The following is a 27,822-nucleotide window of genomic DNA, read 5'->3' as shown; positions in this document are numbered from 1 at the left end:
TGATGGGTGACTGGGGTCTCTGATGATTTTCCCAGCCCTTTTCAGACACCGCTTCCTGTAGATGTCTTTTATGGCAGGAAGTGGTGCTCCGGCGATGCGCTGGGCAGTTTTCACGACCCTCTGCAACGCCTTCCGGTCCGAGGCAGAGCAGTTCCCGTACCAGACTGTTATACAGTTGGTCAGGATGCTCTCGATGGTGCAACGATAGAAGTTCACCAGGATGTCTGAGGACAGGTGGTTCTTCTTCAGAGTCCTCAAGAAGAAGAGGCGCTGGTGAGCCTTCTTGACCAGCTTGGAGCAGTTGGTCGTCCAGGTGAGATCCTCGGAGATGTGGACTCCCAGGAACTTGAAGCTGCTCAAACGCTCCACAGCCGTCCCCTTAATGTGGATGGGTGGATGTGGGTCAGCATTCCTCCTGTAGTCCACGATGAGCTCCTTGGTCTTCTCAGTGTTAAGCAGCAGGTTGTTTGTGTCGCACCACTCAGCCAGACGATCCACCTCCTCCCTGTAGGCGGCCTCATCGTTGTCACTGATGAGGCCAATCACCGTGGTGTCATCTGCAAACTTAATGATGGTGTTGGAACCATCAGCAGGTCTGCAGTCGTGGGTGAAGAGGGAGTAGAGGAAAGGGCTCATCACACAGCCTTGTGGTACACCGGTGTCCATTGTGATGGTAGATGAGCAGTGGTTATCCAGCCGGACATGTTGGGGGCGGTTGGTCAGGAAGTCCAGTAACCATTTGCAGATGAGGGAACTGATGCCCAGGTCTGTCAGTCTCCTGGTGAGTTGTGAGGGGTGGATTGTATTGAATGCTGAACTGAAGTCTATAAACAGCATTCTGGCGTATGTGTTGTTGTTGTCCAGGTGTGAGAGGACAGAGTGCATTGCGATGGAGACTGCATCCTTGTGCTCCTGTTCTGGCGGTATGCGAATTGGTGGGGGTCCAGGGTGGGGGGGAGACAGGATTTGAAGTGTGCTAGGACCAGCTGCTCTAAGCACTTAGTGATGATCGGGGTGAGTGCTACTGGGCGGTAGTCATTGAGGCAAGATGGGTTGGAGTTTTTGGGTATCGGGACGATGGAGGTGGATTTGAAGCAGGCCGGTACCACAGCGTGGGCCAAGGACAGATTGAATATGTCTGTGAGCACTCCTGCAAGCTCCCCAGAACACGCTCTGAGAACACGCCCGGGGATGCCATCAGGACCTGCAGCCTTGTGGACATTGATCCTGCTCAGCACCGCTCCTACATCGGTGGGGGAGAGAGTCAGAGGTTGGTGGTCTGGCATCACGTCTGCTTTGGTTGTAGTTGTGGGGTTCCCTTGCTCAAAACGAGCATAAAAGTTGTTGAGCTCGTTGAGGAAGGAGACATCAGAGGATGCGGGGGAGGGTTTGGTGGTCCTGTAGTCTGTGATGGTCTGGAGTCCTTGCCACATGCGTCGGGGGTTGGAGTTGGAGAAGTGTTCTTCTACCTTCCTTTTGTAATGGTGTTTGGCTTTTTTGATGCCCTTCTTTAGATTAGCCCTGGTTGTACTGTAGGCGTGTGCATCTCCTGACCTAAAGGCGGTGTTGCGGGCCTTCAGGAGGAGACAAACATCCCGGTTCATCCAAGGCTTCTGGTTGGGGTACATGGTGATCCGTTTCTGGGTGGTGACACTGTCTGTGGTTTCGGAGATGTAATCCAGTACAGATGAGGCGTACTGGTCCAGGTCTGTGTGCGTGAACATATTCCAGTCTGTGTTTTTAAATCTGTCCTGGAGCACTGCGTCTGTCCCCTCTGGCCACACTTTAATTGTCCTCACAGCAGGTTTCACATGTTGGATGAGTTGGATGAGTGGTGAATACCTAGGTGTGAGGAACAGGGAGAGATGCATCTAAAAATAAAATTATTTTACTATATAATTACCTATTGTCATTATTTTGTGGGCTTTACAGCTCTAAACCATCTATATTTTATATTATCAATACTGTATGAGATTTCATTTTGGCTGAGGCTTTTGTTGATATTAAGATTAATATTCATTATTAATGATGATCCCTGATATTTAACAAGGGGTGAATACTTGGTCTTTTATTCTATCATTTTAATAATTGTACCCGCTGCTTAAAACAAAGTATAACATCCACCCACTGTGAATGGTATGATAAATTTAACAAATCCACCCAAAGCAATTAATAATAATCTTACCTTTACAATGACATCTGGAAGGCTGGCTGTCATTCTAGAGAGGTCATCTTTCAGGGCAAGCGTCTTTGACATCGGGCTTGTGAGTGTTGGCAGTAAAGCCCTGTAGGTGCACTCATCCCCTTGTAAGATGTCCAGGGCCACTGTCAGGGGCTTCATCACAGTACAGTACTCTTTCAAGAACTGGTACTCCCTTTCATTAAGGCACTTGATTCCCAGTTTTACACACAGGGGGTTAAGTTCATTCAAGTGAATTGTGATGATTCTAGAAATGGCCTCATACAGGGAATTCCACCTTGTGGATGTCGGTACCATTAGTTTCCTCCGACTGACTTCCTCCACCTGTTCAGAGGCTAATGTTGATCGACTTGCTTTAGTCCAAAGAGCAGAACATTTTGCAATGCTACTCCTATATACAGCCTTGGTGTCTGCACAGGAATTTAGATGTTTGTCAACATCGCTTGTTGAAATCAAGTTAATTGTGTGCGATGCACATCTGTAGTGTGGAGGGAGGCTAAACTGTGCATCAGATGCTGTTGAAAGAGCTTCTATGACATCAGTAACGGTCGGTTCCTCGTCATCACCTTCTTCATTTTCAGATTCAGACTCCAAATGATAGGGCTGACATACTCTGAATGATTTGGCAAAATTGGATGCATTATCCGTTACAGTGGCAATAACTTTGCCTTGTAGTCCATATGATGAATTGATTTCTTCAATCTCTGCTCCAATTACATCATAGGTATGGCTGCCTCTAATTCTCTTGCATGCTAGAGTGGCCTTGTTGCGTTGTAATGTGGAATTAATCCAGTGAACTGTTACACCCATAAAACTTTTATTATTTACCGTCCAGATGTCAGCAGTGGTGGAAACAAACTCTGCCTCTTCGAGTGTAGCCTTCAAGTTAGAGTTCATTTTGTCATATTCTCTCTCAAGGTATCCTACAAATGACTTTCTCTGGGGCAGCTTGACACCACTTTTAGTTGGTATTTTTTCTACGATGCGTCGGAATGATTCAGAGTCAACAGTGGAAATCGGCAACATGTCCTCGACGATATAGGCAGCGACGAGTTTCTTCAGTTCAGCGGCACAACAGAGAGTGCAGAATTATTAGGCAAGTTGTATTTTTGAGGAATAATTTTATTATTGAATAACAACCATGTTCTCAATGAACCCAAAAAACTCATTAATATCAAAGCTGAATGTTTTTGGAAGTCGTTTTTAGTTTGTTTTTAGTTTTAGCTATTTTAGGGGGATATCTGTGTGTGCAGGTGACTATTACTGTGCATAATTATTAGGCAACTCAACAAAAAACAAATATATACCCATTTCAATTATTTATTTTTACCAGTGAAACCAATATAACATCTCCACATTCACAAATATACATTTCTGACATTCAAAAACAAACCAAAAACAAATCAGCGACCAATATAGCCACCTTTCTTTGCAAGGACACTCAAAAGCCTGCCATCCATGGATTCTGTCAGTGTTTTGATCTGTTCACCATCAACATTGCGTGCAGCAGCAACCACAGCCTCCCAGACACTGTTCAGAGAGGTGTACTGTTTTCCCTCCTTGTAAATCTCACATTTGATGATGGACCACAGGTTCTCAATGGGGTTCAGATCAGGTGAACAAGGTGGCCATGTCATTAGTTTTTCTTCTTTTATACCCTTTCTTGCCAGCCACGCTGTGGAATACTTGGACGCGTGTGATGGAGCATTGTCTTGCATGAAAATCATGTTTTTCTTGAAGGATGCAGACTTCTTCCTGTACCACTGCTTGAAGAAGGTGTCTTCCAGAAACTGGCAGTAGGACTGGGAGTTGAGCTTGACTCCATCCTCAACCCGAAAAGGCCCCACAAGCTCATCTTTGATGATACCAGCCCAAACCAGTACTCCACCTCCACCTTGCTGGCGTCTGAGTCGGACTGGAGTTCTCTGCCCTTTACCAATCCAGCCACGGGCCCATCCATCTGGCCCATCAAGACTCACTCTCATTTCATCAGTCCATAAAACCTTGGAAAAACCAGTCTTGAGATATTTCTTGGCCCAGTCTTGACGTTTCAGCTTGTGTGTCTTGTTCAGTGGTGGTCGTCTTTCAGTCTTTCTTACCTTGGCCATGTCTCTGAGTATTGCACACCTTGTGCTTTTGGGCACTCCAGTGATGTTGCAGCTCTGAAATATGGCCAAACTGGTGGCAAGTGGCATCTTGGCAGCTGCACGCTTGACTTTTCTCAGTTCATGGGCAGTTATTTTGCGCCTTGGTTTTTCCACACACTTCTTGCGACCCTGTTGACTATTTTGAATGAAACGCTTGATTGTTCGATCATCACGCTTCAGAAGCTTTGCAATTTTGAGACTGCAGCATCCCTCTGCAAGATATCTCACTATTTTTGACTTTTCTGAGCCTGTCAAGTCCTTCTTTTGACCCATTTTGCCAAAGGAAAGGACGTTGCCTAATAATTATGCACACCTGATATAGGGTGTTGATGTCATTAGACCACACCCCTTCTCATTACAGAGATGCACATCACCTAATATGCTTAATTGGTAGTAGGCTTTCGAGCCTATACAGCTTGGAGTAAGACAACATGCATGAAGAGGATGATGTGGACAAAATACTCATTTGCCTAATAATTCTGCACTCCCTGTAAGTCCTGTCGCTCTTACGTCTAGTTTAACCTGTTTAGCAGGAGTGGGTCCATCTGAGGTTTGCCCGGTGGAAGTTCAAGGTTCAAGGTTCTTTATTTGTCACATGCATAGTTATACAAGTATAACACACAGTGAAATGTAGCCTGACACGATCCTCGACATGTGCAAAAAAATTGGGGGGGGGTTAGAGGAAGAACATTATATATATATATATATATATATATTTAGTATATACATTGGGTGAATGTGCAGTAGTAGCAGCAAGCAGGTGAATTCTGTACATTAATATGAATAGACATCTGACTATTTTACAGGATAGACAATATAAACATATTTAAAATTAAAGGAATTTGAAATGTACATTGTTCCTTGGTTTAGTGTCTGGAAGAGTCCTGACTCAGTCAATTATAGATGATGTGAGAGGGCGGGTGTGTGTGTTTAGGGCACGGATGGCTTGGGGATAGAAGCTCCTCTTGAGTCTCTCTGTCCTTGCCCGGAAGATGCGGAACCTTCTACCAGATTGCAGAAGTTGGAACAGTTTGTTGCCAGGATGGGACGGGTCCTTCAGTATCTGCGCTGCTCTAGTCTGGCATCTCCTGGTGTAGGTGTCCTGAAGCGGGGGGAGAGCAATCCTGCAGCAGCGTTCTGCTGTACGGATCACTCTCTGGAGAGCTTTTTGGTCCTTCACACAGCTGTTCCCGAACCACGATGTCATGTTCTGTGTGAGGATGCTCTCCACAGCGCCTGTATAGAAAATCCTGAGGATCTTTGGAGAGACCCTGAACTTCCTCAGTTGTCGTAGGTGATACAGGCGCTGCCTAGCCTTTTTGGTCTGGACCTGAATGTGGGCAGCCCATGTCAGGTCTGAGGAGATGTGGACACCAAGATACTTGAAGGACTGCACCCTCTCCACTGGAGCTCCATTGATGATAATGGGCTTGTAGTCTCTGTGCTGACTCCTTCTGAAGTCCACCACCAGCTCCTTGGTCTTGCCGACGTTCAGCTGGAGGTGGTTGTCCTGGCACCATGATGCCAGATTCTTCACTTCATCCATGTAGGCCGCCTCATCGTTGTTGGAGATGGCACCCAACACCACTGTGTCGTCAGCAAACTTCACAATGGTGTTGGAGCCATGGGTAGATGTGGTAGCCACAGCGGTCACGTCAGTGAGGGGATCCTGGGGGTTTTCTGTCAATTTAACATTCTTGTGGCAGCGTGCTAGGTGCTTGCTCAGGTTGGAAGTGGAATTCTTCGACGTAGAAAGAAGTTTTCTTCCGATGCAGAGTGTACAACGTATGCTTATGTTTTTGTCGCTTTTTAAAGAGTCAAATTCAAAGTAATTTCGGTATTTCCAAGTATTAAATGCTGCACGATCGTACTCTATCCCTCGCTCCATGTTTTCTATTGTTGACACACGTGCTACCACAGCCGTCGCACTTCCTTACGTCATTGTCATGAGACATTCTCGCAAAAAAAAATCACTGTTTTAGTAACGCAGTAACGCAGCGTTCCTATGGGAAAGTAACGGTAATCTAATTACCGTTTTTGCAATAGTAATCCCTTAACATTACTCGTTACTTGAAAAAAGTAATCCAATTACAGTAACGCGTTACAAGTAATAAAGTAGCAAAGCCAGGAGACTGAGAGCTCATTTGCTCTGAGACATTTCAAACATGGTGCATTTCAATAGGAGGCTGGTATGAATCCTGATTTTGCTTCTTATGTTTTCTGTAGATCAAAAATCCAGAAACAACAGCAATAAGAAGCACAGCGGGAACTACCAGACCAGCTATTAGTCCAACAGATCCACTCTTCTCTCCTCCATCCTCCTTCCCTCCATCCTTCTTCCCTCCATCCTCTGTGTGTGTCTGAGCTGCAGGTGAGAAACAGGTGTGAGGTGTCAGCTGTCAGGTAGGTGATGAGTGAAGAACAGAACAGAATCCATTTCCTCTTCAAACTGCTGTCAGACATTATCTACTGCACTCTGATCACATCACTCAGACCAGCTGCTTTCTACAAAGTCTCATCAACAACATCTTTAGAAACAAACATCAACAACCAGGAAGCAGCTTCACCTCTGATCACACACACACTCAACTCTACTCACTCACCTGGAGGATCAACTCTCAGGTAGATGATGCTGATTAGCCTCATCAATTCTCCCGATTTTTGGCTGACATGACACTCGTATGTTCCTGCATCATTAATCGTCACATCCTTCAGAATCAAAGACACGTCTCCATCCTTCATCTGTCTGTCCTGCAGATCCACCCGGTTCACAAAAGATGAATGCTGGATATCTGGATCAAACTGCTTATCCTGGTATAAAAGAACATAATCTCTTCCAAGATCAGCTTTGCTCCACTTTACAAGTGCTCTGGCTTTGCTTTTAATGTTTGGAGCTCGACATGGCAGAATGACGTTCTGTCCAGCTGCGACATTTATATGAACTGAAAGAGAGGAAACAATGCAGTTTAAAGAAATTTAAAAAGTCAAAGTGCAATTATTCATTACTACAGCACTAATCAAACGCTGAAAAACTGATCCAACTGTGATGGAATTGTATTGAAGTTTTGAATAACCCATCTCCACAGCAAAATCTACTGGCCACCATGAATGAATGAAAAACATTGACCAGGCAGCTGTGATTGAGCAGCGATATCCATCCAACTCTTTTCATGGTTGTTGTAGTCGTGATAATTTTGTGAGGTCACATTGAAAAGCCTCGGATACGGAAGCGTAGAGCTGCCACCCAGGCAAAAGAAAAATAGAAAAGTGAAAAGTATATTGTTCTAACAATATACCTTTCACGTTTGAACAACATAATATCACGTTATTACAATATACAGAATTATCACGTTCGTACAACATAAATATTATATAGGCTACATCGCAGCTCCAGTCACGCTTCCATCACCGTCTTTCTCGTCTTTTCCTAGAGTAACAGCCAAACAGGAGGATCTATTGGCTAGCACTGCTTAGCCTTGCACGCATTCTCATTTTAAACTTAATCTGGAATTCATTGCAAACTGTTTGTGCGGGATATGAATGACAAGATTTTGTTTTTCTACAAGAGTTAGTAAAAAACATCTCCAGTGTGATCAAATCTTCTTGCCAAACAGCTGCAGCTTGGCAGTGTATACAGCATTATAATAACCAGACCTAATTCTTTTGAAAACCTTACACCTTTCCACAGGTCTCAACTTCATCAGACATCACCTAGACACAGAGCTGGATGAGGTCAGCGCAAACAGCAGCCTAACCGACTAAGATGATGGATCCATGGGGTCAGGAAAGCCAGAAGCAGGGCTGGAGAGGTACCTTTCATGTCCATTCACTGGAGGTGTGGCTCTATTGCATGGCTTTCCTCACATCAAGAAGCTGTTGATCAAAACCAATACAGCTCTTCCTGCATCTGGAGCTTGTGAAGGACTTCTCAGTCATGCAGGACTCCTGTTCACTGCTAAACAGTTAGAGCTTCACAGAAAGAACCTTGAGAGCAAACTGCTGCTGAAGCTTAACCATCACCTCACTGAGTGAAGAAATGGCACATTTTTGCTAAATATGCAGAAATAGATGCACACCCATACAATTTATGGTAAACTGAGCTGCCTTGTATGTACATATGTTGAAGATGCCTCGTTCTAATGTTTTCTCTGAGGCTGCTGTGCCATTTGGAGCAAAAATTAATATAGAGTTTACAGCATCTTGTCACTGGAAATTGTTTGAACTGTTTATATATTTATATTATTTAAATATCTGTAGGTATTGGTGAAAAAAGCTTTATGTTGTGAAAAACTGAAATCTGTAAATTAGAATTGTTGTGCCTTATTTTGTTAATGTTTTTACATATATTCCTTTTGAAAATACTAAAATTTGTATATTTATTTACTTTTGTTTGTCTGATAGCATTTATTTATAAAATAAATCGGACATTTCAAACAGTTACTCGCTACTTGAGTAGTCTTTTCACCAAGAACTTTTTTTACTCTTACTCGAGTAACTTTTTTGAAGACTACTTTTCACTTTTACTTGAGTAATAATATTTTAAAGTAATGCTACTCTTACTTGAGTACAATTTTTGGATACTTGACCCACCTCTGGTTATTGTTTACATGAGATGACTTGCAGAATGGCAGAGACAAAATACTGTTAATCTGACTATCTGCAGGTTTTACACGCTTACATACACACGCAGTTAATGTCCCTCCATTTACAAAGGCAGAGGCATCACGATGTGATTATTTTACGTGTAGTTGTTTTTTTCCTGTGTAATAATATTCAACATTGCTATCAATACATTTTTGAAAAAAAATGTCTCTCTGTGCAAAATGGGTTCAAAAACATAAACAGCTGTGGGATACCGTTTGTCCGTGATTTGAACAGGGGGAACAAATCATGGCAGGATCAGCCTGATATTATTTGTATCCCGCTGTAACTTTACTGTATAAAGTATAGTATGTATATCTCCAAAATACCAGGAGTAGTTAGTCATTACAAGAAGTGTTTGTGAACTAAAAATCAAGAATGTGGGATACTGTTTGTCTGTGATTTAAACAGCCAAAGGGAAGATATGCTTCACCATATTTTCTAGTCTTTGGCTTAGAATGAAGTTTGTTTGGAAACATATTCAGCGATGCTTCATTTCCTGCTTTGCGTTTCTGGATGCCCCCCATGCTAGCAGGGTCCAAGCGTTTTGTCCCCCCCCCTTTCATCCCGCGCCCACCCTGCCATGGCTCTGCGCCCCCCTTAGCGGGCCCCACAAAAGGTCTGCTCTAGCTAATCATGTGAGTGAAGTTGGCCCCCCCACCTTCTTCAAATCTAACAAAACTGGTATGAAACGTTTGTGCTGCAAAATTTTTTGTTTGTGCTGCTATCATTTTAAAGATATTCAAGAAAATTTCTATAGGTCATCAGAGGTCAACCAGCCCCCCACATTGATGGAATCAAACAAAATTGATGTCAAACGTTTGTGCTGGTTTGTGCTGCAAAAATTTTAAAAATATTAATAAATTAATATCTTGATGCATGCTTAATCATCCAGATAAGTAAATCCCAAAAGGCTGATTCTGCAGATCTACTTTGTGAATGATGGTGTTGAAAGCTGAACTGAAGTCTATGAACAACATTCTAACGTATGAGTCTATAGTGTCCAGATGTGTGAGGGCTGAGTGAAGGGCAGTTGAAATTGCATTATCGGTTGAGCGTTTTGACCGGTATGCGAACTCAAATGGATCCAGGTTGGGGGAAAGAAATAATTTGATTTGATGCATGACTAACCGTTACAAGCACTTCATAATGATTATTATTAACACCACGTTGTTAAGTTTGTGTTTAGGAGTTTTGTCATTGGGATGAACCAGTTTTTGTCTGAGCGTGTTGCTGGGTCTGAAGTACACTGGGATGTCGTGCTTAGAGAAGGCTCTCCTGAGTTTCTCTGATACACCGGCTACAAAGGGGATGACAACGTTGTTGCGTCTGTCTTTCTTATCCTCCCTCGCTGGTGTCTGATCTTCTTTTCTGTGCCTCTTTGCTGACTTTATGAATGCCCAATTAGGATAACCGCATGTTTTAAGTGCTTCCTTTACATGTGTGTGTTCCTTCTTTTTTTCTTCAGGCTGAGAGGGAACATGTTCTGCCCAGTGGTGTAGAGTGGGAGTCAAAGAGGAGGTACTGGTCCGTGTGTGTGGGCTTCCGATAAACTTCAATGTTTAGTTTCCCATTCTCTTCAATGTGCACAGCGCAGTCCAGGAAAGGCAAACAGTCGTCCTTTGTGTCTTCCCTGGTGAACTCGATGTTTTTATCCACGGCGTTAATGTGTGCAGTGAGCAGGATTCCACTTCTTGTGTTTTGTTTTTCACCCAGTTGTCGTCTATATATCTGTACCAGTGGCTGGGTATTCTGTGTAAGGTGTGTTGTCTAAATCTATTGTTTCTGAAGTTTGCTATTTTAAGTCGGATGATATATAATCTGTGTGCATTTAAATGTGCTGCAACCTGGTGTCCAGACCAGATTAAATTTACAACTTTTTAGTCACTGTGAAAGTAAATTAAAGTAAAAATGACTTATATAGCACTTTTTGAGGCACATCACAAAGTGCTTTAAAACAAAAAACCTAATACATGAAAACATGTTTTCAAACCAAAACTTCAAAGTTTAAAAAGCTGCTTTCCCACAGAGTCCACTAGCTCCAGTCTGAGGGGCACAGTTGCAAAACTGACCTTGATTGTCAATGTATTCTTCTGTGGGTGACATTGGCATGATGTTTGTCTGAGTCTGAGTCACTGGCTACAGTGAAGCTGCATACTTTTCTCCTGATGTTTACGTGTTATTTACACCAAATGTAAGTGGGAATTAAAAAATAGATACATAAAAATTAAATAATTTGTCATGATAATTTGTTTTAACAAATAATAATGTAATTAATGATTTTTTTCTGGCATTTTTATTTATGTTTTTACACTGGATTACCCCCACCTAAAACTACTTGGTGGTTAATGGGTAGGGTATATATGTCTTCATAATCACTAGCAAAAACAATAATGAATTATACATGCATGTGGGGGCCTGTATTGAACAGGCGTGGTATTTAAAAAATTAACTAAGTTATTAAAAGGGTTTTCTTCAACTAAATGGGAATAAATAGACATTGCTCTCTTGACTTGACTTTGTTTTGACAAGTAAATTAATTGGATGGTTAAAAAAAAAAAAAAAAGCTGTCTTCTTATTTTCCAATCAATGTAATAAATTAACACCCCCCCTTTGGACCTCTGTATTTCAGTTTATACTAGTCTCAGTTGGCCTTCTCTGTCCCGTCTCCAGGTTGTTCAGAATTTTGCTGCCAGGGTCCTCACAGGTACCTGAAAAAGACATCACATTGCACCTATTTTATCATCTCTCCATTAGTTATGGTAAAAATGGTAAATGGCCTGTATTTGTATAGCACTTTACACTATACACAATCATCCACGCACACATTCTGGTGATGGCAAGCTACAGTGTAGCCACAGCCACCCTGGGCGCACTGACAGAGGTGAGGCTGCTGGACACTGGCGCCACCGGGCCCTCTGACCACCACCAGTAGGCAACGGGTGAAGTGTCTTGCCCGTTGTTGTGCCCAAGGACACAACGACCGAGACTGTCGGAGCCGGGGCTCCAACCGGCAACCTTCTGATTACAGGACGAACGCCCAACTCTTGAGCCACGATTGCCCCATGTTGCCTGTGAGGTTTAGAATTGAATTCAAGGTCATATCATCCTGTTTCTGTTTCCATCATGCCTGGCTCCTTACATCACTAACCTCTTACAGCCCCACTCGAACTCCTTTTTCCTCAGTAATACTTCAGTATCACCACCACGCCTTCACTATCACTTGACACTTTATGGGTCGTTTCTTTTTGCTCATATTTTAAAGTTCAGGGGAAAAACACAGAAATTCAAAGTAGAGCTGGGCGATAGAACGATAACGATATGTTTCGCGATATAACTTTTACTCGATAGAGAAATTAAACTATCGCGATAGACCTCGCCGCTCTTGTCCTCTTAAAAAAAAAAAAAAAAAAAAGGTCAGCCAATCCAAATTAAGTAGCGCAGAGCCGAACCAATCACAGCCGCAGCGTCACGTCGCGTGACTTGTTACGTACAGCACAAGTGCCAAGCCGCACGTGTGTTTGTTTGGGAAGCAGCCAGCGACGGTACTGCCCGGGTAATGAGTGCGCCGACTAGAAAAATCAACTGAGCGTGGCCGAAGGTTACCGAAGAGAAAACAGATGATGGTTCCAATGCCGGATAGATTGTCGAACGGAAGAGCCATAGAAGTTCCGTAGTGTGAAGGTATTTCGGCTATTTCAAGTCTGACAAAAAACAGAGTAGCGTGCACTGTAAATTGTGCCGAAAGCAAGTCTGGAAATACAATAAACTGGTGCATGCGTCACACTGTGCGCCACGTTATTGTTTCGGTGAAATGAATTTCTACAATACTGTTACTGTTAATTCTACTCTCTGCAGTGTTTAAATGCTTACATATACACACAGTTACTGTCTCTCCACACATACGACTCGGTTCTGCTTCTATGCCCCAGCTTTGTTTACTTTTTCCCACCGAGGCTTCTAGACTTCTGATTGTCCAACATTTCTGCACGGTTAGGAATCTAGCTCCACCTGCTGCTTTGGCAAGTTCATAGCAGCGTTTTCCTTCATTTCTGCCTTTATGTGTGGACGGGATTATTTTTTAAAACGAAAACGGAAAATCTCCGTTTTCAAAAATACCCGTGTACGTGTGGACGTAGCCCCAGTCTCAGACTGGAAGCGCTGATTCATCATTCGGCTTTTGTCAGACTAAAGTAACTGTTAAAAGTGTTTGAAAAGCTAAGCTATACAACAAGGAGAGATTGAGAATTTCCTTTGTTCTCAGTTTATATGATATTGACAAAAGTTAGTCAGTTTTGTCTGTTCTTCTGTAAAACAAACTAAGATTTATTTTTAGAATTAATATTTTGTTTCTAAGTGGAATTGACAATTTAGTCTGTTTCGTTTGTTCTATTTTGAAACTTAAACGCTTTAGCGGCTGCCTTTTCTGTAGTTTGCAATATTTGCCTTCATTTATCTGAAAAAGTCTCATGTTCCTTAAGTACATCTACCCTGTTGAACTTATTATTGGAAATAAATATTTAAATAAAAACAAGCTGCTGATTATTTCACATTTTACTTGTGAGCAACGGCACATTTAAATCTTACAAATATAGTTATTTGGCTTATATCGTGATAGATATCGTTATCGCCTGAAATGAAAAAAACATATCGTGATATGAAAAAATCTTATATCGCCCAGCTCTAATTCAAAGCGTTATTAAACTCATGCAACTGTTGCAATAAATGAAACACAAGGGGTCCTTACAGACGTGTTGTTCCAGGACAAAACACAATATCTCACACATTCTCTTATAATATCTTAAAATCTGTCCACTTCAACGTAACGCTAGGTAACACTGTGTAATGCGGAGATCCCTGTTTGATAGTCACGTCAGCCGGACCAGTCTTATCTGCCGGCAGCCCAATCAGATGTTATGCCTTTGCCGTGATACTTTCAGTATAAGTAAGGAAGTGTTATTCTGCAAGTTTCAGCAAAGGCTTATTTGTTTACTTGCCCTGCTTGTTAGCTGTCCTCGTGGGTTCTGATGAAACAAAACAGCAACCATGTGGGCAGTCAGCTGTTTTTATTTTTCAAAGTTCACATGAATCAAATGCAGAGCTCCCGCTTCTGCTTTGACTTTGTAATGACAAAAATAAATAAAAGAAAATAAAAAACAAAAACATACAAATAAATATATAATAAAATTCTTAGAAAAAAAACCAACTTGTATTAAAAAAAAAGCACAGATGATAACAGACATTTATGGATGTTTTTTTGCTGTTTAAAAAATAAACCCAGCTGTATAGAGCTTTTAAGGGTGGGTACACAGCATACTACACCATCTTTAATTTCCCATAGATTTGAATTCAGGATTTTCTGAGTGCCACGTCTCCTATGGGCAGAAATCTGATTTCTGAAATTTGAATTGCTCAGATTGAATCTGAATTGTAACTTGAATAAATGCTTTTGAAAACTGAATTTGAATTAGTCTCATTTGAAATTGAATTTATGGTTTGAAAATGAATTGATTTGCTTTGAAACTGCATTTTATCCTTTAAAAATTCAGCTCTCGAATAATTTCAGATTCACTTCTCACCATTCAGTTTCAGTTCTACAATTCAATTTCAGTTCCAAAATTCAGTTTTTTTGGAACTTGCATCCGGTTCAAGCGCAGATTAATAGAACTACATTTTACTAGCGGACCGAAAGTGTTACTGACGGGAATCTACAGCGTCTTGAGCTGAATTAAGACTTCAGAAGTCATTTGTCATGTCGAATGACCAGCGGATAAACTCTCAGGTTGGTAATGTATTACATGTATAAGAACAAGCGTCATGTTAACAAATGATAGCCGTAAGGTAACTTTTATGCTTATTGTAACTGCTAGCTAAAAACGCTAATTTAGCGTAGTTTGCCCTGGATTCAGCTTTGACAAACAAATATGATCGACTGTTTCTAGTAGAATTCCAAAGTTGTCATCTTGTACCCTCTCAGAGTACCCCCTCTGTATGCTTGCAGAGACCCCTACAGTAGGGAAACATGCAAAACGGTGCCCAAACCTTTGTATTTTAGCTTTATTTATGTCTTACACAGCATCCCAACTCTTTAGCTAACTTAATAACTTTAGCTAAAGTGAATAGTTAGTCTAATTCATTAGTGCAGCATTACTGGATCACCTCTGTTGTTCATTCACAATCTACTGCATGGCGCTCTCCTTTTACTTTACGCAGACTGATAATGCTCCCACTAAGCTTGGACAAATTCAGTGTCACACCTCAGAGATGCACACCACTCTTCCCTAAACATCTGTGCCCCCAAAAGCAAAAGATGAACCACTACAAACTCACCAGACTCTGTGACTGTGAGGTTGACGTAGTGCTTGAACTCTTTGATGACTCTCTCACCATTTGTTGTGTTGCTGGTTGTAATCTGACACATATACATTCCTGTATCGATGATGCTGACGTTCCTCAGAATCACAGATGCAATTCCATCCTTCATGGATGGATCGCTCAGCTCCACTCGGCCTTTGAAAAATTTATGTTGGTAGTTTTCATAGGAGCGCTGGTTTTGGAAGAAGAACACATAATACTCTGACTTGAGCTCAGGTTTGCTCCACTCTAACAAGGTGACACTGACACCTCTAGGACTCTGACAGTAAAGAGTGGCATCTTGTCCAGGACTCACTTTGACATCTGTGTCAGCTAAACAAGAGAAAGACAATATTTACACTCATTATTTCAGTAAAAGTTAAAAGCCTACGTCAGGTATAAAATGTTGTTGCAGCCAGAGACGATGGTAATAACCTGCATTTTTGATCTGGTTACACCAACATCTCTAACACATTAGCACTAAGGGAACACTGAATGACCTGGTGTTTTTTGTCCATAAAACTACTCATCTAAGATTACCACAAAGTAAAAGATCTCTCAGCACAATTATGCAACATTTTAGGCACTACTGCCCCGATCAAATCAGTGAGCTGAGATTTTCTATTCTAAACATGAACTACTGTTACAGCAACAGACATGGACTACATGCCCCACACAACAACTCACTATGTGAAGCAGCCACACACATGCCTTCTCCTCTCGTTAACTGAGATAAACTGCTGGCATATTTGTTTTACATCTATACTGTCCAGTCTGTCCTGGTGAACATACAGCAGCATTGTTTAATCTCATTTGAGTCACTGTTAACCTTAGCCATCTTTTTAGTCTTCTGAGAGCACTGAAGCTTCTTTCAGCCTCAGTACATGCGTTTTATCCTCAGATTACAATTATTATTGTGTGCTTGATGTGCCTCACCTTTGGCCCTGGCTCTTCCCCTCTGACTGCACTAGGACATATTGCCACCTGATAAAATAACAAATTGATTTGTGCCATATAAAAAGTGAGACATGTCAATTCAGATTCGTTGTCAAATATGCACTAATGAAACAATTTACATCAGCAGCCTGACAACTGTCATGATAATAAATACTAGTTAATCTGTAGCACCAAATCATCAGTCAGTCACCTGTGACCTCGCCTCTTCACCTCTGTCTGAGCTACAACATGGCAGAGCTGCCTCTGTCACCTGATGAATAACAGTGAGACATTCCACATACATGCAGTCACACATGTGCTTCAAATACAGTAACGAACCAACAAGTCATCATCCAATTTCACCTGTGATCTTGTGTCACCATTACTCTCTGAGCTTTGTGTTGGTTCTTCTGTCAACTGACAAATAGGACATACTTGACAATAAGAATAAAATGTGGAGCTGCTTCAGTGTTTCTGTCAGTTTGTGCAGATCTTGACTCATCAGTAATGTTTGTAGGGTGAGTGCATTATTAAAACAATTTGTGCAAACTGCACTACAAGGTGGAATATTTGTAAAATCATGACTACCTCATGATATATTGTCTCAAAAATGAACCCTGTGTCAGTGCCATTAGGATGAAATTATTGTGTCACCAACATTTTAACGTTAGACATAATTTTAACAGCCTCTGTAAACTAATATCCTGGCTGCTCGAGGCTGTCGTTTTCTGACAGCTTCAATCAAAATTAGAAATGCTGCTCTGAGACTGAGAGAACTAATAGTGCTGCATGTGCAGTTAGTTTCCAAAGCACGTTATTCGTGGTTACATACAAATTTAGACTGATGTGAGCCAAAGCCTAGCATAGCCTGTAACGTTATTATGACGGACACATTTTATGAGTTAACTTGACTTTAAGTGACTTACAGGTTTCTTTGAAAAATAGTTTCTTAGTATAGTAAAAATAAATATAAAAATAGTTTCTTTTATATATATATCTATATATCTATATATATCTATATCTATATATCTATATCTATCTATATATCTATATATATATATGTGTATGTATGTATATATCTATATATATATATATCTATATATATATATCTATATATATATGTGTATGTATGTATATATCTATATATATATATCTATATATATATATATCTATATCTATATATATATCTATATATATATATATCTATATTCTTCCTCTTTGCTGCCATCCTCCTCTCCCCCTGGCAGCGCAGGCTTGCCGCTGCTAAAACTAAACAGAGCTCCCTTAGAGGCACAACCAATCACATTGGCCATATTTGTCACATGACGTAGGACTCCAGTAGAGAACGTAATTTAACTCTTTCTGCACCGCTGGGTGAACGAGACGATGACAGATCGTTTTTTTTTTTTTTATTCTTTCTATCGGTTTTGTTTTTCTTTACTCGAAGAGATCAAATTATTGGTGGGGACATGTCCCTTCCATCCATGTCAAATCTACGCCCTTGCTGTATATAACTGTACCAAAGATACACCAAAAAACGATAAACTGTGGTGTACTGCATTAAAATCGTATTGTAAATTACAAGCGAACATATCTTAAACAATGTTTTCAGTGCATGCTTGGTCTTCAGGTGCATCAAAAACTGACAAGGAGCACACCAGTCAAAAACGTACTTAAACACATCCTGTACAAGCAGCTTGTGCAAGATTGTAAACACAAGCAGCTTTTGCACGCAGTGAGATCGTGCAAAAGCTGCTTGTGTTTGCCTTCCTGTTAAAATGCGTCACTCTGTAAAACTCATCTAACTCACCTTCTAATGCAAAAGCCTCGAAGACAAGAAACCACAGGGGAACGGCTAAGGCCATTTTTATAGGAAAAAAACACTGCAACAGTCGATCTTTACCAGCACAGGGAGGAGCGCCCATGGCTTGTTTACTTTCACCCCATTGGTTCAACCGCCTGTGGCTCTCTTCCATTTACTTTTTTTTAAAAATGAACTTTATTTAGAACAATAACAATGACAATCTCAAAGAGACAAGCGACATATTAAATCAATCAGAACAGAATCACATCTCCTATACACCACAATGAAATCGACAATAACTGAAAGTAAACATACATACACACACATATATATACATATATTTGCATATACAAATGCATACATACACATCCATATTCACACATCTACATAATAATAATATAAAAAGATGAATAACCAATACAAAAATAAATAAGAATAAAAAGAGAATGAAAAACAAGGAACAGAAATAAAGAAGACAAGGGGGATCATAAAATCTCTAAAAGTGAGGTTCCATAAACAAGACACATAACTTAAATAAGGGGCTAAGAAAAATCAAACTCTTCTAAAAATCTATGCAATTTGATTGCTTGGGGCTTATTTATTAGCTTAAGAGATTTACGGAACAGGGAGAGGTCGTTTTTAAGAGCAGGCCATGAAGGGGGGGATTTAGCATATCGGCATTTATGTATGTAATACTTTGTTAACTAAAAACTCACTATTTTTGTCCTTAAGGATTACTCCAATTTGAATATTTTGAAAAGACCAAAAATCAATATATCCATACTGGGACAATATTAGGACATGGAGAGATTTCCATAAATTCTGGATTGTCACACATCCATAGAACATGTGCTCTGTTGTTTCCGAAGTTGTTTTACAAATATAACAGTTGTCTAAAACAAATTTAAATCTGTCTCTCATAAATTCATTGGAGGGGTAAATATTTTTTGTCGTTCTAAAATGGACTTCTTTAAATTTGGGGGGGGGGGGGAATTGGAAATGTTAAATATTTGGTTCTGATCAACGAGATCTCAGATTTGTTATAATCTTTAAAGACGAGTGAATGTTTTGTCCTACCTGGATATAAGGTGTTAACCAAATACCTCCTCAAAAACTGATTATTGCATTTTCCATTAACCAAGTCAACACCATCTAGTTTAACTTTATGCAAATTTGGAGTCTGTATATTTGAAAAATTGTTCTTTACTGTATTTACAAGGACTGTTGGGATATTCTGTGAAACCTTTTCATAGAGCCCGAACGAGCAACTCATGTCATATTTCTCATTATGCCTGTTTAATTCAAGTATATCTCCATTTTCATCCATTATATGTGTCACAGACCAAATTTGTTTTGTCATCCATTCTTCCACAAACATAGATTTCCCCCAATTCAATATCACCCTATTATTCCACAATGGAACATTGTGGGGACTGAAGTTATGTTTAAACATTAATTTCCAATTTAACAAAACTTGTTGATGAAATTTGGAAAGTTTTATGGGTAGTTTAGAAATTTCAAAATCACATACTAAAAGCAATTGGATCCCCCCCCAACTTTGTTAAAAATAAGAGATGGTATCAAGAACCAGATCTCATTATCATTTTTCAAGAAAGATCGTAGCCAATTAATCTTTAAAATGCCATTCATTAATTCAAAATCGATTGCTTTTAAACCCCCCTCTTCATAATCTTTTATCAAGTCCCTGTTACTAACATAATGATGTTTATTTTTCCATATGAAATTAAAATTCATCTTATTGATGTCTTTTATAATTCTTGGTGGGATGGCTAGGGAATAAGCTGGATAGATTAATCTGGACAAAGATTCAACCTTGGTCAACATTATCCTGCCGAACAACGTTAAATCTCTCTGTAGCCAATGGTTTAGAGTTTTTTTTGCATTTGTCAATTGTATTCTGAATATTCTTTTCTTCACTATCAGCCATGCATTTAGTTATCCAGATTCCAAGATATTTGATTTCATTTTTGACAGGTATATCATACAAAGAAGAGTGAGAACAATTGTGGATACTCATGAGTTCACATTTGTCCAGGTCCAGAAGCATCAGAAAAGATCTTTATTGTATCTAAGGCCAATGGAATTTGTTCTTTATTTTTTAGAAAGACTGTTGTATCATCGGCAAGCTGACTTATTATTAATTTGTGATTATTTATGTCTAATCCTTTGATGTTTGAGTTTATGACAGTAATAGCAAGTAATTCAGTGGCTACAATGAATAAAAGAGGTGAGATGCTGCAGCCCTGCCTGATACCTCTCTCCTAGGGCTGGGCGATATGACCCAAAATTCATATCTCGATATTTTTTAGCTGGATGGCGATATAAGATATATATCTCGATATATTTTTTTTAAAGCCATAAAGTAAGAACAAAAAGAGAGTTCTTAGTCAAAGCTGTGTCCCAGATGTCACACAGGCACTTTTATTAACATAGAGCAGATGTACATAAAATTTACTCAAAAATAAATTATGAGCATTTATTAAATAATAATGCTCCATAAATAAAAGAAAACAATGTTGTTTTTGTGCATAACAAAAAGCTCACAATTGTGCAGTCAAAATGTAAACTAAAAGACGCTGAGCACAATAACAAAGACAGATTTCACAGCTGCTCTGTTCCCAACTTGTACTGCGTGACTGACAGCCTGGAGTTTGAAATCCGCTTCGCAACCACGTCTCTTAACAGGTGCCATTTATGGTCCTTATACACAGTAGGGTAATATTACGTTGAAGCACAGTACGTATCACTCCGCAAGGCTCAGCCATAATGCTCTGACAATTCATCAAGCGGTGCAGCTCCGTAGCTTACCAAAGTCGTCCGAAAACATTTTTTGACAGATTGCTGAGCGCCGTGTTCCACATAAAATCGGTTCATGGCCATCAAGCACAACCAGAATTCATACATAAGGTGCGCTGTCAACTTTTGAGAAAATGAAAGGATTTTAGTCCGTGCACCACCTCTGGGCTGCATGGCGTTAGTGTGGTTAGCTCGTTAGCGTGGTTAGCTCATTAGCGTGGTTAGCTCGCTAACACGTTGACGGCGTCCAGCCCCACGGACGGGTCGATGCGCAGTAACTCGTTAACGGAGATTTGCCGTGTCCATCTTGTCGCTTCCTGCAGGTGAAGCGATGGGGGGGGAGGGGGAGTTGTGTTCAGTGAAGGAGAGGCGAGGCAGAGTAACGTTGTAAAGACGAAAGTGGAGGAAAGAGAGGCAAACTTGCGGATCCACAAGTATAATTATAACGTAACATAAACTATATCGATATAAAGGATATTGTCACATCTTATATCTCGTATAAAAATATATCGATATTTTTTAAAAACTTGATATATCGCCCAGCTCTACTCTCTCCACCCTGAACCTGGGACATGTGCCTTCTAAAAGAGAAACACAACTATTAATATCAGTATACAACATAGTGATCATATCCAGAAATGCATCACCAAACCCAAAATGTTTAAATGTCTTAATAATAAAAGTGTGTTCAATAGAATCAAATGCTTTATGGAAGTCCAAGAACAACATAAAACCATCATCCTTAATTAGGTAATTGTAATCGATGAGGTCCAAAACCAAGCGGATATTATTTTGGATCAACCGTCCTTTGAGAAATCCTGACTGTGTTGGGCTAATTATTTCAGAAATACCTGTTTTTAGTCTTGTTGCTAAAACTTTTGTAAAAACTTTGTAGTCTGTATTTAAAAGTGTTATAGGTCTTAGATTACTTAGTTTTTTCTTATCTTTCCCCGGTTTTGGAATTAATTTTATAACTCCCTGTTTCATTGTTGTCATAAGCTCCTTTTGATTTATACATTCATTTATCGCACTGAATAATAGTAATTTTAGGTCTTCCCAAAAGTGCTTATAGAAATTAGTTGTTATACCATCTGGTCCCGGTGAACGATCAGATGCCATGCTCTTAATAGCAAAATCAAATTCTTCTATAGTCAGGTCTTCATCACAAATTTCTCTAAAATTATCATCAATTACTGGAATCCAATTACTGATTTTGGGGGTTGACTTGGGGGTTGTTCTTGATAAGACCCTGTCCTTTGAGTCACATCTTGCTGCTACAGTGAAAAAGGCCCAACAAAGACTGTACTTTTTAAGGAGGTTGAGAGGTTTTAATGTTTCATCTGAAATGATGACTCTCTTTTATAAAAGTTTTATTGAATCTGTTTTAACTTTCTGTATCATTGCTTGGTACGGTAGTATGTCCATGGATAATAAGACCAGACTTAACAATCTGGTTAAAGTGGCGGCCAAGATTTCAGGGAGGTCTCAGGTCCAGCTTGAGGACTTTTATAACAGGCAGGTGCTGAGGAAGGCAACCTCTGTCCTGTTGCGTTCAGATCATCCTCTCTTTAATGATTTTCAACTGCTTCCATCAGGTCGTCGTTATAAAATGACTGCAGTGAAGACAAAGCGACACAAATTGTCGTTTGTACCTAGTGCTATTATCTTAATTAACAACACTAAATTGTAAGTGTTGTTGCCATTGTACATTGCACTTTTTTCGATGGAAAATCTAGGTTGTTTTATCAGGCTTTTATTATTATTATATTATAGTATTTTTTAATGAGTATACGTGATGTGTTGGTTGTATGTTTGTTGTTTGTTTTGACATACTGCGAATCAATTTCCCGTCAGGGACAATAAAGTTACCATTGACCATTGACCATTGATTTTGTCAAAGAAGGAGGTGACATTTTGTTCTGAGTATGAAGACTTATAAAGGTTACTGTAAAAAGTAAATACTTCATTTGAAATGCGTTTAGGGTCTGTACATTCCTCTCCGTCGATTATTAGGTTACATATTGAGTTATATTCTTGTCTACATTTTTCTAGATTGCAAAAATAGGCAGTGTTCTTTTCACCCTCTTCTATCCACTTGGCTTTGGATCGCAAATAAGCAGCCTTGGCTCTATAAAGGTATATTTCGTCCAATTTAGATTGTAAATTATTAATTTTTCCTTTTTCTTCCTCAGTCCAATTCAATTTGCCATACAGATTCATAAGTTCTTTTACTACATTTGATTCCTCTTCTTTTCTTTGTCTGTTTAACTTTTTACCGAATGCAATTGAGGTTTTTCTGATTCTAAATTTAAGATATTCCCATTTGAGTATCGGTGTATTGATGGCTTCATCATTCTGGATATCTAAAATTAATTTTTTAATAGAATTACAATACTCCTCATTTCTCAGCATCTGACAATTAAATTTCCAATAATCCTTAAATGTGTTGTTTTGGTCTTTGCTTTGTAGTCTCAGAATAATGGCGCAATGGTCACTTAAGGGACTGTTAGAGATGACTGTTTCCTTAACATATTGTAAAATTGAGTTGGATACCAACCAATAATCAATACGTGACCTGCTTTGACCATTAGGTTTGTGCCAGGTGAATTGTTTTACATCTTCGTTTAACACTCTCCATACATCTATTAATTTAGTATCATTAGCGAATTTTTCAAATATTGGGTTTTTATGTTCTCTTGAAAACTTTGAAGGCCATCTATCCAACCATTCATCAGGAGTCACATTGAAATCACCTCCAACTACTATATAATCAGTAGGGAATTTGGTATAAAGTTCCTTTATAACTGTAGAAATTTGATGCAGCAGGTTCTTATTCTCTTGATCATTGTTGTATCCATAAACATTAACCAAAATAATCAGAGTATTATCAGTATTTAACACACAGGCAACCCAATGTCCATTTTTGTCTGCCATGTTGCACAAAAACCTTCCAGGACATCTGTTGAAACAAATAGCAACCCCAGCCGACCTGTTTGTACCATGACTAAAATTAATTTTATCTCCCCATTGTTGTGACCAAAATTTCACATCAGATTCCTCAGAATGAGTTTCCTGGAGAAAAAAACAATTTGCCTGTTGCCCCTTGCAGAACAGAAAAACAGCTTTGCGCTTAATTGAGTCTTTAAGTCCCCTTGTGTTAAAGGAAAAAAAAGAAATATTAGTTTTTAGTTGGAACACGGAACACATGAACAGCTTTAAAGAGGAAGTTTAGGAGATGGAGTAGGAAAATCTTGAGGTAAAAGTCCCATCATCCGAAATGTTCCACTGTATATTCCTTTCGTAGTCAGATGTCAACCCGTACCTGGAGTCTCTACCCTGATACGTTTGCCTTCTATGAAACCAAAAGGGCCCCTGAAGCCTGCAGCCTTGCCTTCCTTCCGAGCCTGGTCGATTTTTGGCCACAACACTTGTCTAGATCTCCAGTCCTCTGGGGTCAGGTCTTCAGCAAAGCGGATGCCTTCTTCTTTGCACACGGGAGAAGTCTTTGTTCACCTCCAGATGTCATCTCTCACGGCACGTCTCACAAACAGAATAATGATTTGTCGATGCTTATTCTCCACCGCTCTTCCCACTCTGTGGACAACATCAACTGCTTCTTCCATCTTCATCTTTAGGTCCGGAACAATCCTTCCTAGAAGTTCCACCACTTCTTCTCTGATATTTTCATTTGTTTTCTCCTTTTTCCCTTTGATACGAAGACACCATCTTCTTTTGTATCTTTCCTGGCTCAATACACGATCCTTAATATCGTCATTATCTTTTTTGATTGATTCCATCACTTTTTCCAGGTGTTTTATTTTCTTTTTGCATTCTTGCAGCTCCTCTGAATTAAACTGCACCGATTTAGCACTGGTGTCAAGCCAGCCTCCAATTCGAGACTTGCAGTCAAGCCAGCCTCCAGTTTATTTTACGTTCCCTGTGTATTCAAAGTATTACGGGAATGGATGTGGAAACCGGATTTCAAAATAAAAGCCAACTTCAAGTGAATTAACAGATATGTTAAGAACATAATAACATATAATTTAGGCTTTTATTTTTTTTACAAACTCTAATGTTAGATGTATATGACACAGCCTTGTACCCTAATTGTGCCCTGTCACTATCAAGGCCATCTTATTTTGGATTTCAAAGTAAAAGCCCTGTGAATCTTCATTTTTGAACTACTCTTTCAATGGCTTCATAATGCTCTTAAAAGCAAAAGTCGTATTCCAAATACTATTTGAACTTTATATCAACACTTTCCATCCACAGTCTTTTTCACAGTAATTCCATATCAATATCAAGTCAGTCTGATTTTGCCTTTCATAGTAATGGCCCTTTGAAATTGCCGATATTTGACTTAATCTTCTAAAGATTCAAAATGCTCTAAAATGAAAAATTCCTGTTTCCACAGGGTAATTCCACCTTAGATCAACAGTATACAGCCCCACAGTGATACCATATCAATATCAAGTCAGTCTGAGTTTGCTTTTCAAAATTAAAAGCCTTTTCAAATTGTCCATAATTGACCTACCTTTCAGTGCTTTTAAGAGCATTATGAAGTCATTGAAAGAGTAGTTCAAAAATGAAGATTCACAGGGCTTTTACTTTGAAATCCAAAATAAGATGGCCTTGATAGTGACAGGGCACAATTAGGGTACAAGGCTGTGTCATATGCATCTAACATTAGAGTTTGTAAAAAAAAAAAAAAAAAGCCTAAATTATATGTTATTATGTTCTTAACATATCTGTTAATTCACTCAAAGTTGGCTATTATTTTGAAATCCGGTTTCCACATCCATTCCCGTAATACTTTGAATACACAGGGAACGTAAAACAAACTGGAGGCTGGCTTGACACAAGTTCCAGCATGGCGCTATGTTGTTGAATTTGTTTGCTAACTTCGTCCATGCGGTCATCAACACGTTTTCCAAGACTCTCAATAGCTTTCAGTATAGTGTCAGTGGATGTGTTGGAGTCATTATCACTAGCCGTACCTTTTGCTTTTTTCTCCATATGTGGTTTCTCAGGAGTATTATCAGGGGTTGTTAACAGTCTGTCCCTCTTGTTGCTGCTGGAATTAGCCGTTTCCATCGGAGCTGGGTAGTCATGCTCGCTGTTTCTCTGGGTTGTAAAAGGGAGGTTTTTCACTGCCGGAGGTTTCGTGTTGTTGGTTTTCTTCATGTTCGGGCTGAAACGTCGTCAATATAGCTCAAAGGAGTGGATTTTATAACTTCAAGATTAAAACATCGGGACTTTAGTGAGGAGTTCAGACGGATGCTACTGCTCAGTCCGCCATCTTGCCCGCCCCTGATCTCTTCCATTTACTGCAGGAAGCTAGTATGTGCACTAGTGATGTGCGGATCGATCCTGAAATATCGATTCCTCCGATACCAATCATTTATGTTCTAGAATCGATTCTCACATTAAAATATCGATATTTTAGTGTTTTAGGGTAAATTTGTAGTTTATCATTAACAGGAACACATTGGAAAGAAACTATAACTATTCGGATGGTCTACATTCAAAGAAACTACTTCCTCTTCCGCCTTTCATAGTCATGTGCGAAATACGGCTGTATAGTAACCCGCAGCCTCTTGACGTGCGCACTCACAACAATGGCTGAGCGTAATTGTGCGGATGTATTTTACCTCCACAAACAGCTGAGACGTGGTTTGCGATACATGACCTCAGAATTAGGGAGACATTCAGATGGGCTGTTGGGGGTGGGGGTGATAAATACATTTTACAGTGTTTATTTATCGGATAAAATACGTTAAATGCCACCGTTATTATTGGCCGGCCCGGAAACAGCGGGGGTGTCCAAATTCAGAGGCTGCTTCCACCTGAGGACCCGGCCTTCGCGGTCTAAAGAAAGCCGGGTAGTACGTCACGAGCTCCCTCGGTGGAGTGAAACTGCCGTCTGCTCCTTGCTATCTAAAATATAACCGGGCGCTGGCATAAACTCTCGACCGTCTCACACTTTCTTTAATTAGTTTTCTCTTTGACGTTAATTCAGCTGTGTGAAAACCCGGAGGAACCCACCCGAGGGATTAATAAAATAAAATAAAATTTAATCTAATCTAATAACTTTAATCTCAACCAAACCAATTTACTCACGAACAAATAAAACACCGAAAAAGCCAAACAATAACATTAACAAGTTATCAGAGTGACTTATATATCATGTTTAACCCGAGTAGTGAAAGACCGCGGGGGTTGGATTATTATTATTATTATTATTATTATTATTATTATTATTATTATTATTACTTGGTATCGGATCGGAAAGAAAATCAGTGGTATCGCATATCACTAATGTGCACACAAGGAAGAATCAAAACAATTAAAAAAAAAAACAAAATATTGGATGAAAAATAATGATGTTTTCTATAACTCTAGCGCTTATAGAGTTTGTGTTGTTTTTCCTTGTACAGATGTATTTTATTTATCAATTTATCTATTTAGTGAAGCTGCCTATCTGTATGAAAGACAAAAAAAATAAGAACGATATCAACTACCCACAGCTGGACTGGCCATCGGACATGCACTATGGTGATTTCTTATTTTTTTGTGGGTCGATGTTTTTTTGTTTTGTTTTTGTTGTGGTGGACCACTAGAGGGCTCTTTTGGGTGCAAAGGTTTCAGTTCTGTTTTGGAATAAAGTTGGAGTAAGAATAGACCACGTGACTTTCGCGCATTGCATTGTGGGTAGGACTGGCAACAAAACCAAAACACTGCATCAAGCTATAGCATGTCCAGCACCGGTAATCAGTCATTCTGCAGTTTTAATCCCCACTTCCATTTTATTTGCCCCAAAAACAGTTATGTACAAAATGACGGAGAACTCAGCAGGTCTGTACAAAGACAGACTTGATGAAAAGGCAAAAAAAGTACGAGGAAAAAAATCAAAGGAGTGAAAG

At 39.7% G+C, this 27,822-nt stretch overlaps 2 protein-coding genes across 12 annotated transcripts in view; one reads left to right on the top strand and one right to left on the bottom strand.

The window, feature by feature from the left end:
* The window catches only part of LOC113019561 (uncharacterized), a 145,096-nt gene that overhangs the window by 54,965 nt on the left and 62,309 nt on the right, over window positions 1-27,822 (top strand). The window lies entirely within an intron of this gene.
* On the bottom strand, window positions 3,507-18,240 carry LOC113014757 (matrix remodeling-associated protein 8-like). 11 transcript variants are annotated; one of them, XM_080298875.1, is made up of 7 exons: window positions 18,089-18,183; window positions 16,490-16,549; window positions 16,279-16,326; window positions 15,659-15,675; window positions 15,319-15,535; window positions 6,951-7,289; window positions 3,507-6,712 (listed from the first exon to the last, which is right to left on the bottom strand). In XM_080298875.1, the coding sequence occupies exons 5-7, from the start codon at window positions 15,470-15,472 to the stop codon at window positions 6,507-6,509; spliced, it is 699 nt and encodes a 232-aa protein (XP_080155001.1). In that variant the 5' UTR covers window positions 15,473-15,535; window positions 15,659-15,675; window positions 16,279-16,326; window positions 16,490-16,549; window positions 18,089-18,183; the 3' UTR covers window positions 3,507-6,506. The 11 variants fall into 11 exon arrangements, with proteins under 11 accessions (XP_080155001.1, XP_080155005.1, XP_080155000.1 ...); XM_080298879.1 differs by lacking the exon at window positions 15,659-15,675 and adding an exon at window positions 16,642-16,695 and having other exon boundaries at window positions 18,089-18,146; XM_080298874.1 differs by adding an exon at window positions 16,642-16,695 and having other exon boundaries at window positions 15,319-15,675; window positions 18,089-18,138.

Source organism: Astatotilapia calliptera, chromosome 3 (genome assembly GCF_964374335.1).
Source record: "Astatotilapia calliptera chromosome 3, fAstCal68.1, whole genome shotgun sequence".
Lineage (NCBI taxonomy): Eukaryota > Metazoa > Chordata > Actinopteri > Cichliformes > Cichlidae > Astatotilapia > Astatotilapia calliptera.
This window is presented reverse-complemented; position numbering and strand designations above follow the sequence as displayed.